The sequence below is a fragment of the Lontra canadensis genome, unplaced genomic scaffold (genome assembly GCF_010015895.1).
Source record: "Lontra canadensis isolate GAN:19392208 unplaced genomic scaffold, GSC_riverotter_1.0 scaffold7, whole genome shotgun sequence".
Lineage (NCBI taxonomy): Eukaryota > Metazoa > Chordata > Mammalia > Carnivora > Mustelidae > Lontra > Lontra canadensis.
The window spans coordinates 32,354,367-32,375,625 of NW_022631001.1; the positions used below are offsets into that span (position 1 = coordinate 32,354,367).

Below are 21,259 nucleotides of genomic sequence, written 5' to 3' on the forward strand. Positions count from 1 at the left end.
CAGGTTGCGGGGTATCAGAATGGGTTTTATGGAAAAGCTGATGAAAGAGGGGCCCTACAGAATGTCTTCAGTTCTAAATCCGGAGAAGGGAGTCTAGGCCAAAGAAAGGGCATGAGCATAGTACAGATGCTGGGGAACATGGGTATGTTCAGATAACAGTGGCCATTCAGTTTGGCTGCAGTACAGGTCCATGCAGGGAAGTTTCAGGAGATAAAGCTGGGAATATATTGGGTCAGACCATGGAGGACTTTGAATACCAAACAAAGAAGTTTAGCCTTATTTGGGCAGCAGTCAGGAACCACCGTAGCAAAGGTGGCTTGAATTGGGAAGACCCATGAGTTTGGAAGAAGGTAGTAGCCAAGGAAGGGGTAGGATGCAAGGAAGGAGAAGGATCGAAAGCCTGGGAGTTGGGCTTCACATGTGTACCTGAAATAGCCTCAGCTGGCACTAATGGGGGGCCAGACCTGGGGCCTGGCCATGGGGATGCCTAGGAAGGAAGAAATAGAAGAGAGCTGTGGGCGGAGTGCCTGCAGGGTAGAAAACCACGTAGGCATCGGGGTGGGGTGGCCGTGAAACACGAAGACCAGAGCCGGGTGGGGAAATGGGGGTGGAGATGGGGTTGGCCCCCACCACACCAGGGAGGTGATGTGTGTGAGATGATGACCTTCAGGCCTTGGTCCAGTAGGCAGGGGAAACCTGAGTCTGGTGTTGTGAAGACACCTCTGAAAGCCATTGACTTGCGGTGGCCTGGTAAAGCGGTGGATGTAGATGAGAAAGCCGAAGGCAGGAGTGGGAAAGGAGAGAAGGGCTGCAGAGAGCACAGGGCCAGAGGCAGAAGTCAGGAGAATAGCAGGGGCAGGAGGATGTGGAGGAGAGAGCGGAAGACCCAGAGAAGGAGTCGTCAGAAAGAGAGGGAGGGAGCCCTTCGCTGCTGGTCTTCATCTACCTCCCCTGGGGTGGGATAAGGGACTTTCCTTCTACTGTGTCATGTATTACTCCAGACCTGGTTCCATCAATACACAGACCATATTGCATTCTCAAAATCTTCTTTCTTTAATTTGTACTTTTTGACCTCTCAGAATCTTCCACTTATCCATCTCCACTAGACTACAGGCTTCTTGAGGACAGAGATTTTTGTTTTACTTAGCACAGCCCTGGAACTGTGGGTGTACATTGCTCAGTGCATGAACAAAAAAACAGGAGAGCAGAGCATCACCAGAGCCAAAGCAGAGGAAACTTCCAGAAAAGTCTGAGACATGACAAGGCTCAAGGAGAAGACTGATATAAAAATAACTTATTGGGGCACCTGGGTGGCTCAGTGGATTAAAGCTTCTGCCTTCGGCTCAGGTCATGATCTTGGGGTCCTGGGATCGAGTCCCGCATCGGGCTCCCTGCTCGGCAGGGAGCCTGCTTCCCCTCCCTCTCTCTCTGCCTGCCTCTCTGCCGACTTGTGATCTTTGTCTGTCAAATAAATAAATAAAATCTTAAAAAAAATTTTACTTTGGGGCACTTGGGTGGCTCAATCAGTTAAGCATCTGACCCTTGATTTCAGCTCAGGTCACGATCTTGGATTTGTGGGATCAAGTCCTGCATCGGGCTCTAAGCTCAGCAAGGACTCTGCTTGTCCCTCTCCCCTTGCTCCTCCCCCTGCTCACTTGTGCGCATGGGCTCTCTCTCTCTCTCTCTCTCAAATAAAGAAATAAAATCTAAAAATTTAAAAATAAAAATAAATAATAAAAGCAATTTACTTGTCCAGCCTGATTTCCCATGTGTCTAACACTAGCTTCTGGGCACATCCATAACAAGAAAATTCACATTTAAATATCTGTTATCTGGTTTCAAGCTTCAGATCTTACAGTCATGCATCCTCCCACACTACCAGGCAGATGTCTTTCTAAACAGATGGGACTCAAGCCATCCCCTCAAGCCTAACAAACTTGCCCTTCTCTATGCCAAAGGGTAAAGGGAGCACATTCCAAAGGTTGAGCCGCGCAGAAACACACCTGGCTGGGGTGTTCCACGATGAGGACTTGTGGTGAGCAGGAGAGATCTGCTCCCCTAAATGCCAAATCCTGGGTTGGTTTTGAGTCAAGGTGAGCTCCCCTCTGAGCTGCCACTCACCCACCCTACACTTAACCTACCATTCCTTTCTCTAAAGCCATTAGAAATGTTCCACTGAGTTGGGGGATGTACTCTGACTGAATTAATACAAAAAGCGTGCATGTTCCCAGACACAAATAGGTATCACTTGCTTGGTCAGTTTCACCAGACTGCAAAACACTGCTTCTCAACCCTGGCTGCGCGTTAGCAGCCAGATGCCGGGAACCCAACTCCTGAGATACTAACGTAACTAGTCTTGGATGAGACCTAGGCAATGGTGTTGTTTTAAACTTCTAGAATGTTCTAATGTGCAGCCAGAGTTAAGAACCACTGCCACAACACTGAATAGCTAGGAAGCACTCCTAGACGCTCAATAAAAGGAAACTGAATTCAGGAAGGAGAGCTACACGGAAGAGCTGTGTTTCGTTTCTCAGGCTCCCAGACATTCAGGACCTTGGAGCATTCTGGGTCTGGTGCCAGAGTTAAGTGGTATGTGTACTGTGTATATTCTGGAGAATATACTTGTGGCTAATCTGTGGTGAGGGGCCGAGGAGAGGATCGCGGTCAGCCCAGGGAATGCAAGAAAGTGCTGCTCCTGAGAAGTGTTGGCCCTGAGCTTCCATGTCACAAAATACTTCAGCCCTTTCAAGTCTATTTATTTGACAGACAGAGATCACAAGTAGACAGAGAGGCAGGCGGAGAGAGAGGAAGGGAAGCAGGCTCCCCACTGAGCAGAGAGCCCGACTTGGGGCTCAATCCCAAGATCCCGGGATCATGACCTGAGCCGAAGGCAGAGGCCCCAACCCACTGAGCCACCCAGGCACCCCAGCCCTTCCAAGTCTAAATGGTACAGAAATCCCTGGGTCTGCTGGTCCTGCTCTTCTTATCATACCACTTCCTTTTCTCGTGGTTTCCTTTAAAGAATCCTTAGCCCTTCAGATACACTAAGTGGATCTTCATGATATTTCTGCTAGGCAGATCCTTGCTACCAAGGCTACAAAGAGAACCCGAGGAGGGGAAATGGAGATAGTCTGCTGAAATACCTGTGTTAGCAGCCAGGGCAAGGACAGACTCCCGGCCTCGGGACTTCTGAGCCGGCCTTGACTGAGAACCACCAGACCCAGCCTGACCCAGGTCCCACCCTGGGATGGTTTGCTCCTAGAAAGTTCACATGTTCCCCCAGACAGATGACTGGATCTGCCCTTAGGCATAAATTCCTGCAAATGGCACTTTTGGCAAATCAAAAGGAAATGTAAGATTCACCCCCAGAAAACAGCATGTGTCTCCAAAACTTACACACTGAAAGTGACTTTTTTTTTTTTTTTTTTTTTTTTTAGTTTTTAATTAATCTCAATTGACTGCTTTTCTCAGAATTGGCTCTCTAGTGTCTTTTGAGGTCCTGACTGCCCTAGGCAGTCTGCAAAGGGGTTAGTGAGGCCTTGGCCTTCAATCAAATCTTCCTGACAGCTGCCGGCTTGCAAGGCCAAGTGTTCTGGCCCAAAGACTGAACTCTCACACAGGGTGCCAACGGGAAGGGCCAGAATCTAAATCAGCGTGGGGTTCCAGGGGACACTGAAGTAGGATAAACATCATACAAGGGTTGATTCCCAGATAGAAAGTCTTTCCTTGGGGTGCCTGGGTGGCTCAGTGGGTTAACCTTCTGCCTTTGGCTCGGGTCATGATCTCAGGGTCCTGGGATCAAGCCCCACATCAGGCTCTCCGCTCAGCAGGGAGCCTACTTCTCCCTCTCTCTCTCTCAAATAAATAAATAAAACCTTAAAAAAAAAAATCTTTCCTTCTCCACCACTTGAAAAATGAGTTCTGTCTGTACTTATCCAGTGGCTTATATGCTGACCTCTTTTATGTTTAATCGAACAGCCATTCCCCCTGCACTATAATGGAGCATCTCAACAGCTGTCCCTCCCTGTTGGGGCTTAGCACAAGTTACTCCTTGGTCAGCCAAGCAGATATCAGCAGGTTAATCACACAAAGGGTCATCAGTGTCAAAGGACCCTGATGCCATCTGTTTCCCAGGATGTCCTTCTGTACAACTGATAGCACCAGCCTTAAAATGCAAACGGACCACGAACACCTGTCTGCCACGTGTGCTGAATCCTCTAAGACTAGTCAGCACCCAGCCCACTCAGCCCCATCCAGTTGCTGGCTAGTTCTGAATTCTGTTTTATTCCCAGCATAAACAACCACCGTAAGCAACGCTCTTTGCAGTCCCTAACTCCAGGACTAAAACTCCAACAGATGGTTCTGTTTTGTAGAGTCAAAGGAGGTTGTTAACGGAAGGTTTCTGTTTGAAATTAGTCTCTCAAACAAAAGGTGGTGGGGGGGGGGTGGTTACCTAACTGAGATCCAATCACACATTTGAATTTTCAGAATAAGCAGTTTTACCTAATTCTAGGACAGAGATACTTACAGCATTAAAGAAATGGTTATAAGTCTTTCAAATCAAGACCAAAGATCTTAAAGGGGACAAGTCAATGCTAGAAATGAGTAATAACAATGATGTCTGTCTCTTTAGACTAATGGAGAATTTATATCATGAATGATCCCACAAAAACTGAAACACTTTACCTGGTTTTCTGTCAGAGTGTGATTTCTAGGGGGCCAGGAAACACAAATCTCTGATCCCCTTTTTGTTTTAATGAGTATGTTTTCATCAAAGGAAGCAAAAGGGCGGGGCAGCAGCCGATAAGTGAAGGAGCACTGCCATTTCCAACTGTTTTCCTTACCAAGACAATTATGACCATCATGAGCCAACTTGAAGCCATCAAAACAAGTGCAGCGATAATTGCCTGGAATATTCAAACAGTCATGGACACAGCCTCCGTTGAGTTCATTTTCACATTCATCAATGTCTGAGGAATAAAACAGAAGTTAAGTAAGAAGAAGTAAAGAAGGGGCCATTTCTTTAGGATGGAGATAGAAGTATTTACCCTCTAACCAGTCATCCCACTTCCAGGAATCTACCCTCAAGATACATCTCCAACAACAGGAAAAATAACAGGCATAAGGTTACTCACTGCAGTATTCTTTGTAATCACAAAATACTAGAAACAACCTAACTGCCCACACATAGGAAAGTGGTTGAAGAACTATGGTATATTTATTCGCTGAAGTACTGTGCAGCTATTAAAAAAAAAAAAAAGGAATGAGAAAGATCTCTGAACTGATTTGGGGTGATTTCTAGGATATGCTACTAAGTTAAAAAATCAAAATGGAAAAGAGTATCTGTAGTTTATTATCATGTCAAAAAAATCGGGGAATATGAAAAACACACACATTCCAGAGCACTTTTTGGCAGAACTTGACAAACTTATCCTAAAATGTATACTGAAATGCAAAAGACTCAGAAGAACCAAAACAATATTGAAAAAGCAGAACTTTCCTTTGATTTGGAGGACTTTCACTGACCAAAAAGCTATAGTTATCAAGACAGTGTTGTACAGGCATAAAGAAAAACATACAGATCAATGGAACAGGATAGAGAATCCAGAAATAAACCATCATATCTGTGGTCACTTGATTGTAGACAAGAGAGCTAAGGCAATTTTTTGGAAGAAATGACAGTCATTTCAACAAACAGTGCTGAGACAACTGAATGTCCATATGCAAAAATATGAATTTAGACCATTAACTCACACCTACACAAAAATCAGCTCAAAATGTATCAGGCTCCTAAATGTAAGAGATAAAACTATAAAACCTTTAAGATAAAACATAAAGCTTTTATGAGGAAAATCCAAGACCTTGGATTAGGTAAAGATTTCTTAGCTACAACACCAAACATACAATTCATAAATTTTAAAATTAATGAATCAGAGTTTATAAAAATTTAAAACTTTTAAAACATTTAAGGAATGCCTGGGTGGCTCAGTTGGTTAAGCATCTGCCTTTGGCTCAGGCCATGATCCCAGGGTCCTGGGTTTGAGTCCCACATCAGGCTCCCTGCTAAGCTCAGCAGAGAGCCTGCTTCTCCCTCTGCCCGCTGCCCACACCCCACTTGCGCGTGCTCTTTCTCTGTTTCTCTGACAAATAAATTAAATCTTAAAAAACACACACACACACAAAATAAATAAATAAAATGAAGACAAGCCACAGATTGGTGGAAAATATTTGCAAATCACATACCTCATAAAGGATTTACAAAGAACTCTCATAACAATAATAAGACAAACAACCCAGTTTCACAATGGGCAAAGGATTTGAATAGACATTTCACCAAAGATGATATAGGAATGGGTAATAAGCATATGAAAAGACAGTCAACATCATTAATTATTATGGGAAGTCAAATTAAAACCACAATGAGATACCATTTCACGCTCACTAGAACAGTTTTGATAAAAAGACAATCACAAATGTTGAAAAGGATGTGGAGAAATGGGAACCCTCATACATTGCTGATGGTAAAGTAAGATGGCACAGACACTTTGGAAACAGTGTAGCAGTTTCTTAAAAGGCTAAACATAAATTTCCCATGCAATCTAGAAACTTCTATATACTTCTAGGTATATATTCACGAGAAATGAAAAATTATGTCCACACAAAGACTTGCAGGTAAATGTTCATAACAACATTATTTATGAGAGCCCCAAAGTGGAAACAACCTACATATCCATCAACTGGTGAATGGATAAACAAAATATGGTATACCCATTCAATGGACTATTAGGCAACAATAAAAAGGAATAAAATGCCAGTACAGGCTACAACATGGATGTGCCTCAAAAACATGGTAGGTGAAGGAAGCCAAAAGCAAAAGACCACATATTGTATGATTCTATTTATATGAAATATCCAGAAAGGCAAATCTGTAAAGGCAGGAAGTAGACTAGAAGTTGTCCGGAACAGGGCTGGGAATAAGGGATCTTACTGAGAAGAAAATGTTTGAAAATTGAATTATGTGATAGTTGCACAACTCAGCTAATTTACTCAAAATCAATTATTTGTATACTTACTTTGAATTGGTGGATTTTATGGTATGTAAATTAGAATTCACTAAAGTAGTTCAAAAGAAAATACACATTTATCAGGGCACCTGAGTGGCTCAGTCAGTTAAGCATCTGACTTTTTTTAAAAAAATTTAATTTAATTTAATTTTTTTAGTGTTCCAAGATTCATTGAAACATCTGACTCTTGATTTCAACTCAGGTCACAATCTCAGGTGGTGAGATGAAGTCCCACATCAGGCTCCACACAGATTATGGAGCCTACTTAAGATTCTCGCTCCCTCTCCCTCTGCCCTCCCCCATTCACTCATAGTTTTCTCTCTCTCTCTCTCTCTCATTCTCTCTCTAAAAAAAAAAAAAAAGAAGAAGGAAGAAAAGAAAAGAAAATACACATTTATTTGCAAAAGAAATCTAGGAAGCAGGGAAGATAAACCTGGTTTATCTTCTAGAAACTAGAGAGACTGGTGATCCATGGTGTGTTAGAAGAGGTTGAAAAGGAAGAATGAGATACAGGAGAACAGGAATGGGGAAAGGGAGTAATACTTCTCTGTGTATGCCATTTTGTATAGTTCTGAATCTCAGAACCATAGTGATACACTCATTAATACATACATAAGGACATACCTATGTACTTATGTACATACATACAATCAACCAGTATACAGAGGTGGGGGGAGGGGAACAGATAAAAACAGGGTACAAAGAGAAACAAATGAACTTAGCTATATAACAAATGAATAACAACCACACTGAAGGATATGTAGAAGAAAAGTACTAGTCAAGTAACTTTGGAAAACATCTTGGCTGAATGTTGTAAGGCTAAAAATAAAAAGAGCTATATACAGATACTGTACTCTAATAAATCTGTTTCACTTGCAAGGCTATGGAATAGTAGTTTTGTAGATTATTTATGTGTATACTTGCACTGAACAAACAGGTAAGTAACTGTATTGCAGATAATGAGAGTCATCTTTTTCACTGTTGGAGAAAGAAGTTATGAAAAAGCAAAGAGGGAGATCAGATAGATTTTGTGGCATTGCTTTAGAATCCAAAGCATCAGTGTAAGCCATTGTTTTTAATATAGATGCAAGTGGATATATATAAGGAATAACTATAGATAAATGTATATGTATGGGTTAGGATACATACTTAGATTTCTTAGATTTGTGTACTGAAAGAGCCTAGGAGCAATGACATCCCAGTAACAATGAGAATACCAATCTTGGCTTCTGTGCACCATTTTCCAATCAAAGGAACCGGGGCTCGTTGGAGAAGTGCTTAGTTCCAGGGTCGGGGAAGGGAAAATACAAGATGAGTCTATGGTATCTTATGGTACCAGAAAACCAGGAATTTCTCAAAACAGGATAAGAGCATGTCAAAAGGACACAGGAAACAATGTGAAGGAGTGCCCAATGGGTAAAGCTGGAATAATTTGGGCCCCAAATAAATTATTATACATATAATTAAATACCCATGAGTCCATCTTGGCATAAATACAAATCAATGTATAAACAGGGGAGAAGCAAAAGACCTTCCTTACAGAAGAATCTCAATTAACAGATGTATAAGGGATGAGGGAAATACAAAATTACCAGTTATTACATCACAGTAATAACTGTTGCAGGCAAGATCCACAGTTGGATGCTAAAATCAGTGGGCAAAGATTTGAAACAGGATATTAACACAGACTAAAAGTATCTGCCCTAAGATGTGTGTTCACTGCAAAATGAAAAAAATTGTAACATTGCAGTGGAGAAACCCAGGATGAACCATTTTAATTAGGGGATCAAGGTTAAATATCACCAGTAATGGGACATAGTAACATCATGTGCCTCTTCCCCCAAACACCCTCTCCCCGTAGGATACGCTAAAAAGCACACAATACCACTTCTGCAGCAGCCTTGCCAAAAGCTTTACTTTTTGTGTTATTGCAATGCATAATCCTTATTTTATTGTGAGAAAACATGGGACATTCTCTTATGGGGTCAATTCCTACAATTCTTATCATGAAAAACAAAGTAAACAAAAGAACAGAGCCTCACTCATCCCAAGTGTCGAAGTCACAGAAAAACTAGGAAAATACAAGAACAGAACTGTCAGGGTTGGAGGAGACAAAGGAGACACAACTAAATGTAATGTGGGCCTCGGAATTGGAATGGTCTGGGGGTGGAACATTAAAAAAAACTGGTGAAATCTGACTGAGGTCTATAGCTTAGCTAGAAGTATTGAGCCAATGTTAATTTCCTGGTTTTGATATTGTACTATGGTTATATAAGTTGCTAACACCAGGGTAAGATAAGTTTAAGTCGTGTGTGAATTCTGCACTATTTTTGCAACTTTCATGAAATTTAAAACCATTCCAAAATTTAAAAAAAAATGTTTTTAAACAGCTCCTCAATACAAAGGCCAAGTTTAGATTCATCCTTGTTAAATCTGATTCAGTTCCCTAGACTGAGAAGTAAGAACGACACAATGAACACTGACCGCTGAAATGTCCCATCTCCAAAGTCTGGGATATAAACAAAGATCATTTAGAATAAAACTTCATTTCTTCAAAGCCACTTGGAATTATAGTATTTTTAAAATACTTATTCAGGGTCCATATTTTCATTCCTCCAACATTTTGGCAGATAAAATTCTGGCCACTCTGGGCAAACCCACTTCCTATCCTTATACTTAAACAGCAGCAGTGAAGCTGACAATAAACACAACAGAAATGATACCAGGGTTGGACCCAAAAGGTTTAAACGAGTGAGCCAGGGAACACACATAAAAGAGTTACATCTTTAAAAACCTACATCTTCGAGCTCTTGCAATCTTTATTTTCTCACCTTTTCTTTCTTGGAAGAAAGTTTCTGCTTCCCAACACTTGTGCCAAGAAATCTGAACTAAACAGGGACATCCTTACTCACTAGCTTTGTAGGTATTCAAAAGTATTATAAGTATGTAAAAGATCATATCCCTCTGGTGTTTTAGTTTTAAATAACATTACAAAGAATATATATCCCTTGTTAACAGTGATTACCTGTGGATAAAGGAATAAGAGGGTCTTTAATTTACTATTTCATATATTTTCTGTATTGTTTGACTTTTTATAATAACAATATATATTATTATTATTATTTTAAAGCCAATTTAAATACATAAAAGCAACAACTCCAGTCAATCATTATTTTAAACTAAATAGTAGACTTTTCAATGATAAACTGTCAGTGATTCAATTTCATGTGTTTTATGTTGAGCTCAACAGCTAAGAATAAAGAAATTCTTTCTACTTGTCATTCCACATCATTTGCTAAATATGTACTCTATCTCAAAGAACCCATGGCAGTTTCTGCACCACCCCCACTCCTAGATAATATACAGTGACTAGAAGACCAGTGAAAAAGTAAACATTTTTCCCCCCAAACAGGGTAAGAACATGTGTGAATTCCAGTACTGTAAGTTTAATATTTAATACAGTGAGGATGTGATAGAGAGGAATTGGCGGAGAGATGTTTCAGAGAGAGGTAGCCTTTTGGCTTCCCATGATGTAAGACAGAGAAAGAGAGAGATGGCTGCCTAACTCTGGGAGGACATGATCTTAGAGAAACACAAGGGCTCTAAGGATAGTCTACCAACCTCATTCGCTGTAAATGTGACTGTGAGCACGCCTCCTCTGATAGGAGAAGCAAGTTTTGCTTCTCATGCACAAAGAAAAATATAAATATTGGGATTTCTCACCCACCAATGAAGGACATCAGGATGCTGAGTGAATATAAGAGATATGGGTCCAGGGACAGAGCTAGGGTAGACATCTGACTTTCTTCAACCTGCAGGTTAGCTCTGTGGTTATGGCCACAAGTCCCTTTCCCAGTTCCCCAGGGGCCTCAGTGTCTCACATCTGAGGGATAGGAATGGCTTAGAGTTCCCTGAAAGAGAAGACCCCTGCCAGCTCCAACATGCCATGATTCCATTCCCAAGAATAGCCTCTTCCAATGAGTGCCCAGTGTCTGGACAGTTCTGAATTTCAGAGTTACTGACACTGGCCCAGAACACAAGATGGCAGAGTCCAGACTTTTGGCCCCAAGATCTAGAACTCTAAGGGTTTAAAATACCCCTTTGAGGGGCGCCTGGGTGGCTCAGTGGGTTAAGCCGCTGCCTTCGGCTCAGGTCATGATCTCAGGGTCCTGGGATCGAGTCCCGCATCGGGCTCTCTGCTCAGCTGGGGGCCTGCTTCCCTCTCTCTCTCTCTGCCTGCCTCTCTGTCTACTTGTGATCTCTCTCTGTCAAATAAATAAATAAAATCTTTAAAAAAAAAATAAAATAAAATAAAATACCCCTTTGCACACCTTTCAGGTATGAGCATGCAGCTCCAAACGAGGCAGGCCCTTGGTATAACTCTAAAGCTTGGGAGGTCACAACACCAAACAGTCCAAAGCCATGAGCAGGATAGAGCCTCCAGAGCCAGCAGGGGAAGGCAGAACTCCCACCCTCAGACTCAGGGCAAGGGTGTAAACTGCCCCAGGAAGGGGCAGAAGTGGCTGTCCTGATCCACAGGGCTGTTGACTTTCTGCCCCCAAACTGAGTAGGACCAAAAATGCCAAAGCACCTCTTTTCCTCTTCACAAGCTAGACGAAAGGGCATTTTGGAACCACATAAAACGTATGATCTATTGGGGAGGGTATGTGCTATGGTGATGCTATGAAATGTGTAAGCTTGACGATTCACAGACCTGTACCCCTGGAGCATATAATACATTATATGTTAACAAAAAGAAATTTACTACTTCCGGGGGGGGTGAGGGGAGCTATATGATCAGCTCTAGGGAAGACCCGATATTCCTAGTCCTCTAAAGGTCTGAAACTCACTTCAGAAGGTGGGGGTATGACCTGGGGGATAGGGGAGGAGCACTTTTACCACCATGAGTGGCCACCACATGAACTGAGGGGGTGGGGGCCTTCACCTGCTGGCCCATTTACCACGGGTCCCCAAGTTGCTTACCCTCACACTGCCTGCCCTCTCCCTGGTAGCCAGGCTTGCAGGAGCACTTGTAGGAGGTGAGTGTGTTCTGACAGAGGGCGTTAGTGTGGCAGTCATCCAGCCCTTGGGCACACTCGTCCACATCTGCAAAAGAGCACAGCAAGCTCCTGGTACGGTGCCCCAAGCCCTTCCTGATCTGGTCTAGGCTGTTCTCTAGCTTCACCTCCTGCCAGCCCGTCCCACTTCACTCCTCACCCGCTAAACTCCTCAGGAGACCCTGGGATGAACCATTCCACTTCCAGCCTCCTGTTCCCAGGCACAGCCTGTTCCCTCTCACCAGACTACTCCCCCACACACCCTTTCTATTCGTCTGCAAGACTCAGCTCCAATCTACCTTCTCCAGGAAGCCCATCATGTTCCCCCAGTGTAGGTGGTGTCCCCCACAACCTGCTGTCATGTTTATCTCCTTTCATAGCACATACCACACAGGATTGTCACTGCTTTCCTGCCAGTCCTCCCCTCTAGATGGTGTCCTGATTACAGACTGCATCCTTGATGCCAAGCACAGTGCCTGGCACATGATTAGGCATTAATAAATGCCTGTTGAAGGAAAAGACCAGGTTGGCAAAAACAAAACAAACTGGAACAAAAAAACCAAAACCTGAGAACAAGCAGTGTCAGCTTTCTCAGGGGTGGGGGTACGCGGGGAAAGCTCGCCCTGGGCTCTGAGCTCACCATCCTGAGCTCTCAGATGGCGCAAAGTGGGAATGGTTTCCACACCCCATCAACCGCTGCCCACCCTCTCAACCTGGAAACCAGCCTTGGCTGAAGTATTTCCTGGGTTGACACCACTCCAGGATGTTAACTAAAAAACAAAAGTTTTGAAAATACTGCAAGTCCAGTTAGCTCAGCATGTCCAGAGGACTTACCTCTGACTGCGGGTGTGGGGTGGGGGGGGAATCCGGGTTTGTTCGGGCTTAAGGCTCAGGATAAAACAGGATCCTCAACGCGTGCTCGTTTCTCAGAGAAAAAACCGGAGCCGACCCTGAAGCCTACAGAACTTCCTGGCTCCAGAAGAAAGAAGGAGCAAAGCTGCCAGGACCTCACGGAGGTACCGCGGCCGGGACCCTCAGTTTCCCCATCTACACAAATGAGGAGCTGGACCCCGAGAGCTGGGTGCCCTCCGTCCTTCTCAGTGGGCGGGAGTCGGCCCAGCAGGCGACTCTCCGGGAACACCCGGCAGCGGGACCGGGGCGAGAACTGTCATGGGCCCCGGGTCCGAGGCCGGGCGGCGACACTCAGGCCCTGGGCCTCTAGCCCAAGCAGTCGTGGTGCCTTGGCCGGGACACCGGGTGAGGCCCCAAGGGAGCGGGGGCCACGCGGAGCTCCCGCAGCGAAGCCCACCCCGGCCCGCCCCTCGCGATCCCACCGGGGGACCCAGGACCCCGTCCTGGCGCCGGCCCCGCTCGCCCCTGCCAGGTGCGTGCCGAGGCCCCGGAGGTGCTGGCACTCACCTTCTGGCGGCCCCGGGGAGAGGCCCCGGCCGGGCGGGATGGCGGTGGTCAGCAGCAGCGGCAGCAGCAGCGGCAGCAGCAGCGCCCGGGCGGTCCCGGGACAGCCGCGGCCCAAGCCCCCCATGAATGGCTCGGCGGCTGCGGGCAGAGGCGGCGAGCGTGGCTGCGGCTCCGGGAGGTGTGTGCGGGCGCCCTGCCCGCTGTGCTCTGACACCCCCGGCCCGGCCCCGCCCGGCCCCCGAGCCCCGGGCCTCATTTTCACACGGTCCTCCCCGGGCCAGGGCGGGCGGCGCGGGGGCAGTGCCGCCCCTCCCGGCCCCCTCCCTTCCCCCTCCGGGCGCTGGGCGGAGGGGGCGCGGCCGCGGTGGCCCGAGGGCGGCTGTCAGCCTGGCCAGGAGGGCCCGTGGCCCTAGCTCAGGCCTCAAGCCCCGTCACCAAACCGCCGGCTCCGCACCCCTGCCCCACTCCAGCCTTCAGAGCCTCGTGCTCTGCCTGTTTGCAGTGTCCTACAACTTGACCCAGTCCCTCTTGTGGGACAGATAGCACTCTGTCTATTCCCACAGGAGGCTCCCAGAAAGTGTCCTGTGTAGCTCAGAATCTTACAGTCCCCCAACCCTAAAGCCACCTGTCGGGCTTTCCCACTCTCCACTTGAGAGGGGTAATGTGGTTGGAGTGAGCAATTCCACATACTTCTGACCCTCAGGAACCCAAGGAGAGGACCACCTCAGCTTGCTGCTCACCTTCTCATGCACGCTGCACCCTTCTCCATGCTGCCCAAGCCAGGCCTTTTGTGATCCCCAGCCCCAAGCAGGGGCCCACTGGTCCCACGGCCCTGCAGTGTGCTTAGACTGTTCCTCTCTGGTACACCGCTGGGCCTAGAATCACAGTAGAAATTGTTCATCTCGCTTAACACTGGTTAAATGTATCTATAGGGCAGCCTAAAAGGTGAAGAGAAAGGGGGCTAGCGGTCAAAGGTGAGCCAGCAGGGACAGGAGACAACACCAGTTTTGCCTGGGTCACACGTGGTGTCTATGACCACCTGAACTCATAAACATCAGGTCTGGCCAGCTGCAAATATAGGCAGCTCCTGGCAGCCGGCCCTCCAAGCAAGACAGTCCTTACAAGGGAACACATGCATACAGGAACATCCCACACGGCCTCTTGCCATGAGCCCACTACACTCAGCATCACTCCAGGAACAAATGTAGCAACGATTCTGAGATGCTGTTGTTGAACACCATACTGAGGGGTTTTAATCAGAGTGTCTCTTTATTACATTTTCTCCTATGCATACATATATATACATACATGCATATACATGTATGTTTGTATGTACGTGTGTATATATTTACAGGAGAAAATTTAATAATGAATGTATATGAATAGTGGATACACACACACACACACACACACACACACACACTCCTTTGGTAATCAGAAAAAAATAAGCGTCACAAAAAACACCCACCTAGCTCATGCACAAGAACTTCTTCCTAGGGTGTCTTCCTAGGGTCCATCCCCTTTCCAGGGCACCCCGCTTTCTAGCACACCCCCACCTCTCCCACCCCACCCCCCCCATCTGAGGCCCCTGTCTTTCCCATGCCTAGGCAAAGAATGCCTCCTCTTTGGGCCTTCATTGCTAGTGCGGCTGCCTGATGGAGAATCTGAGAAAATAACTTTTCTGTGGTTGTTTTTCTTTTGACCTTTTCATCCCCCAGTGAAGGCAGGCAGGTTGCATCCCTTTTTCTGTCTTTTGCCCCTCCCTCCTATCCCCTTTTGTTTGGTTCCGAGAGAGACACTCAGCTATTTCTGGTCATAAGGATGGTTTTTACACATTTGTAAATCTTCACTTAGTGAAACGTTCCCTCCGCCTTTGTCTTTGTGTCCTTAATGGTAGCCATAAATTACCGCTTTCTTTTCTCTGTGCTGCATCAGGCTTCATTGCTTTTGAAATGATCAAAGTTATTTTCTTTTAAAATCCAACTAGAAACTGCCCATTGTGTGGCACAGACCTCGTTAGCTCCAGTCAAAGCATATAAATACATAAAGCTACCCGTTAAACTCGACGGGCGCCTCCTCCAGCCCTTGTGCCTGGTAAAGAAATAAGACCTGTGCTGTTCTTCCCCTTCACTATTTCCCCAAGTTTATGTTTCAGTAAGAATACAAATTAATTATGATAAGACCCAGTGCTTTTTTGCCTAAGAGGGTCAGTTTTTGTCACGTTTCCCGGAAAAGTTCACCACTGGCATAAATCTCAAAAAATGTTCTGAATTCTGTTTTGTTTGCCCCGACTTCCATACAAATGTGCTTTCAGCTGGTCGGCTCCCAGACTCCTGGGCAACCTTTCTGACACTTCAGATTAAAGTCAGTATGGTTTCCCAACTGGAAATTTCCAGAGGGGAAAGGCTCCAGGAGAAGTTTGTGTTCTAATGTCAGTGTTTTTGGTGTTCCAGTGTCAGGAGGGACGCGGTGGGCCCTGCACTAGCTGCCGTCTGCCCTCTATTGTCCAGCTGAGGTCCCCACAAACTTCTCTGAGAGGCCACAGCCCCTGTCCCTGGGCTGAGGCTGAATCTGCTTCTCCTTCTGCCTCTCCTTTCCCTCAGGCTGAGAGGCCAGTGAATAAGACCTGAGGGGGAAGAGAGGCCCAACAGCCCCACCACAGAAGTGTGGTGGGGCTGTTGGGCCTCTCTTCCCCCTCAGGTCTTATTCTGGCTTATTCTGGCTTCTGGCACCAGAGAAACTGTGGAGGCAGAAGACCAGGGTGCCTCCGCACTATGGACAGCTAGGCTAAACTCTGCATTCACTAGACACCTTTCAATGGCCATCTCTTCTGACTCCTTAGCAGCCTTTAGAAACTCTTTTTGGAAACTTTCCCTCCCCTGGATTTTCATCACAGCAGGCAAGCTTCTGGTTTTCCTCCTACCTCTCAGGAAATGTCTTCTCAATCACCTTCTTGGGAGCCTCCTTCTACATCCCATCCCTGATGTTTCACTCATTCCCTTGCTTCCATAACAGAAATCTCCAGCTTGAATCTCTCTCCATAGCTTCAGTTCTATGTATCCAATTGCCTACTGGATACGTCCACCTTGATCTTGCACAGGTCCCTCAGATTCAAGATGTTCAAAACAGAGCTCATCTTCTCCTTCAAACCTGCTCCTTCCCAAGTGCTCCGTCTCTCCGGAAAGGGCACCACCATTCTGCCAACACCAAGTCAGAGACATGGCACTCATCCCGGACTCCAATGTCTCCACTACATCCAAACAATCATGTCAACTCTACCTTCTTATCATCTCTCAAAGCCATCCTCTCGTTCCATGCAAGCTTCCAGAGCTCAGGGCCTCATCATCCCTCACCTGGTCTATTTCTCCTAGTCTGTGGTTCTTTACTGTAATCCCTGTCTCGAACCTCACCTGCCTTCAGTGCATCTTCCACAAGTGGTTGCTGGACTAAAATGTAGATTTCAACATACCGCTCCTAGTCTTCCTCAGGCCAAAGTCAAAACTCCTTCATATAACCACTCAGGAGAACTGTTGAGAAGTACCTACTAAAACAAAAATGTGCCTGCCCACTTCTAGGTATATACCCAAGAGAAATGAGTACATATGTTCACTAAAAGACATGTACAAGAATGTTCATAATAGCTTTAGTCACACTAGCACAAAACTGGAAATAACCCAAATGGCTACCAACAAGAAAACGCATAAAAAAGTTGCTGCGTTTTTATTCAATGGAATACTATGGGGCAAGAAAATGAACAAAGTCTCATAAGTTCAACAACATAGAAACATCTCATGATCATTACAATGAATAAAAGAAGCCAGATACAAAAGGGTACAAAGTGTATAAGTCCACTTCTGTGAAGGCTAAGAACAGACAGAACAAATTAATAGCAATTGAGGCCAGAACAGTATTCCCCTGGGGGTGAAGACTGACTAGGAACGGTGTGAAGGAACCTTCTGGAATGCTACACATGTTTTACATCTTGAGCTGAGTGGTGATTATATGGATGTGTATACATATGTAAAAATTCACTGAGATGTTGGCTTAAGCTTAATGTACTTTATTGTCTGTGTTTCACTTCAATAACAGCTGAAACAAGAACTGCCCAGCGAAAGACTTTTATGATCTGACCCCATTCTACTTTTCCAGCTTCTCTCCTATCATTCCCTCACAGGCTACTCTCCAGAGACATCAAACTGCTTATACCGGAAGTTTATCATTTTTCCCTCATACACGCTTTCTTTTACCCACACTCTTCTCTTTGCCTAAAAGACATGAAGTGGGTCTCCATAAATATTTAAATGAATGAAATGGTATATCTTGATTCTAAATATACTATACCTCAAAGAAAAAGGTGTTTGCTGAGATGCTCCCGCAAAAGCAATGAGGTATGGATGAAAGTTCTGGAGTCAGCAGGTTAGCAGATCCTGAGAACTAATGCTGGAAGGAAAACTGATCTGCTCTTGTCCACACATTAATTTCTCCTTCATGGATGGTTTTCACATCTCCTGAAAAACTTTTTCAATATGTCTGAGCTGGATATGAGGCAGTAAATTTTTCTAGTTGCTTACTCATCCTCATCTGCTTCTTTTTTCTTCCTAACATATATCCATCCCTTCCCAAGGCACACCATATTCCTAGGAGGGAAGCTGCCCCAACCTCAACTTCAGGCTCTGGAGTTGGCTTAAGATAATATCTTTCATTCTAGGGCACCTGGGTGGCTCAGTCGGTTGAGCGTCCAACTCTTGGTTTTAGCTCAGGTCATGATCTTGTGGTCTTGGGATTGAGCCCCATGTCTGGCTCTGTGCTCGGCGTGGAGTTTGCCTCAGATTCTCTCTCCCTCTTCCTCCTACTCACTCTCTCTCAAATAAATATATAAAATCTTAAAAAATACATATCTTTCATTTTATCCCCCTTAGGATAGTCATGGGTTCAGGGATAACCATATGTTTTAATCAGAGTGAATCTCAGTCTCTTTGCTTTAAAGGCTGGTATGCAAGTGTTCTTTTTTCTTCCTGTGATGTGGTTGTGGTGAGAAACTGTGGCAGCCATCTTGGTACCAACCTGAGGAGGGTAAACTAAGAGAAACACTGAAACCAGTGCTGAGGCACTCCCTTCCTCAGGATCTCTGGTTATATGTGCCAGTGCACTTTCTTATTGTTTTCACTGGGTTTGTTTTTATTTTTGTTAAGATTTTATTTATCCATTTTGAAAGAGAGAAAAGAGAGAAAGCATGAGAGAGCACAAGCAGCGGGGGAGGTGGGGGGCAGAGGGAGACATACTCTCCCCACTGAGCAGGGAGCCCAATGTGTCTCAATCCCAAGACCCCAAGATCACAACTTGAGTGGAAGATAGATGCTTAACCGACTGAGCCACCCAGGCGCGACTGTTTGTCTTTAAATTGTGGCAAAATATACACAACATAAAATTTACCACTTCAACAATTTTTAAGTGCACAATTTAGCAACCTTGAGTACATTTACATCATTTCATACTGGTGATGTATGTTGGTACATCACCACCATACACATCCAGATCTTTTTTTGTTCTGCAAAACTGAAACTTTATACCATTAAACAGAAACTGCCCATTCCCCTACCCCACCCACCCCTGCTCCTGGCAACTACAATCCCACTTTCTGTTTCTAGGATTCTGACTACTCCAAGCACCTCATATGAATGGAACCATGCAGTATTGTGGCTGGCTGGTTTCACCCAGTGTAAAGTCTTCAAGGCTCGTCTATACCGTAGCATGTGTCAGAATTTCTTCTCTTTTTAAAGTCTGAAGAATATTCCACTGTGTGTGTAGACCACATTTTGTTTATTCACCCATCAGTGGACACTTGGGTTGCTTCCACCTTTTAGCTATTGTGAATAATATGATTGTGAATATGGGTGTACAAACTGCTGTTATATCTCTGCTTTCAATTCTTCTGAGTATACATCCATAAGTGGAATTGCTGGATCATCCAATAATTCCATTTTTAATTTTTTTAAAGATTTTATTTATTATTTGACAGAGAGACACAGTGATAGAGGGAACACAAGCAGGGATAGTGGGAGAGGGAGAAGCAGCCTTCCTGCCGAGCACGGAGCCCAATGCAGGACTCAATCCCAGGACCCTGGGACCATGACCTGAGCTGAAGACAGATGCTTAACGACTGAGCCACCCAGGTGCCCCCTCATTTTTAATTTTTTGAATAAATTTAATACTGTTTACCATATCAGCTACACCATTTTTCATTCCTACAATCAATGTGCAAGAGTTCTAATACTCTACATCCTTGTCAAAATTTACTTTCTTTTGTTTTGTTTAAATGATAGCCATCATCAGGGATGTGAAGTGGTGGCTCACTGAGGTTTTTTGACTGGGTTTTTTACTTACACCCCCAAAATAGTCCCAGTCAGTTTCATATAAGCCTCCATAAGGAAATTTTGGCTGGGTAGCAGGTGATCCTCTCAGTGAGATGGGAAAATGATAGTTGGGTAGAACTGAATCCTCTCAGAAGCCTAAGAAATAAATAATTGTTTTATTCACAAAGCTGATGCTACCTTGGTATAAATGCCAGGACTCCATTTATTTTTTCAATGGTTCTAAAAACTGCATCAATGTTCTCTTCTGCTTTAGGAGGGTTAAAAATCCTTCAACAAATATTTACTTTAAAATGATAATACTTAACATCTTGAGTGAATACTAAATGTCAGACACTATTTTAAGTACTTCATGCGCATTAGCTCATTTAATTCTCATAGACACTCTATAAAGTGGATATTACCATTATCTTTATTTTACAGATGTAGAATCTGAAGTGAAGGTTAAGTAACGCTAAAAGTGGCAGACCAGGACTCAATGCCAAGATGTCTGGCATCAGATCCACCTTCTTGACCACTGCTCTGTATACCCTACATGTGCCAGGCAGTGTTAGGCATTATGGAAGATACAAACTGAATTTAGAGGCAAATCCTGCCCTCAAAGACCTAAAAGTCCATCCTTAAGACCTCTTCCAAAATATAAATATGACGATTCCTGTTTAAAAACTTTCGGTGGGACGACTGGGTGGCTTAGTCGGTTAAGCGCCTGCCTTTTGCTCAGATCATGATCTCAGTGTCCCCTTGAGCTCCACATTGGGTTCTCTGCTCAGCATGGAGTCTGCTTCTCCCTCTCCCTCTCTCTCTCCCCTCCCCCTGCTCATGGTGTGCGTGTGCTCATATGCATGAGTGTGCTTATGCTCGCTCTCTCTCAAAAAATACAATCTTTTTAAAATAAACCTTTGGTGCTTCCCTCTCTGCTTTTCCTCCATAGGGAACCTCATGAGCAGGACCAGTTCCATAATTTACAGGGCTTAGCACAAAATTAAAATGCAAGGCCCCTTATTCAAAAAACAAGGGGAAAGTTCCATTAAAGTTGCTAAAAATATTTTTTTCTTTCAAAAATGTATTTTTTTAAGATTACATTTTTTTTAAGTAATCTCTGCACCCAAGGTGGGACTCAAATTCACAACCCAGAGGTGCTCCCTTTCAAAAATATTTTATACTTGTAAAACATAGTAGGGGTAATATCAATACATAAATAATAAGAGCTTACAAACTGCAAAAAAGAACTTTTTAGGGACCTAATTTTATACAGTGCAATAAATAAAAATACTTTATTAATGTGTTATCTTGATCATAAGATTTTTTCTGCCTAATTTTTCTAGAAATTCATGTATGAGGTCATCAA

At 44.5% G+C, this 21,259-nt stretch overlaps 1 protein-coding gene across 3 annotated transcripts in view; it reads right to left on the reverse strand.

The window, feature by feature from the left end:
* The window catches only part of SCUBE2 (signal peptide, CUB domain and EGF like domain containing 2), a 66,876-nt gene extending 53,052 nt beyond the window's left edge, over positions 1 to 13,824 (reverse strand). For 2 of the 3 annotated variants that reach the window (XM_032853432.1, XM_032853430.1), the window contains exons 1-3: positions 13,541 to 13,824; positions 12,048 to 12,170; positions 4,845 to 4,970 (exon numbers count right to left, since the gene is read on the reverse strand). In XM_032853432.1, the coding sequence (XP_032709323.1) occupies positions 4,845 to 4,970; positions 12,048 to 12,170; positions 13,541 to 13,796 (505 nt within the window). In that variant the 5' untranslated portion in view covers positions 13,797 to 13,824. The remainder of the gene's footprint in view (positions 1 to 4,844; positions 4,971 to 12,047; positions 12,171 to 13,540) is intronic. The other variant, XM_032853433.1, reaches the window with a different exon arrangement.
* Between the last annotated feature and the right edge of the window lie 7,435 nt (positions 13,825 to 21,259).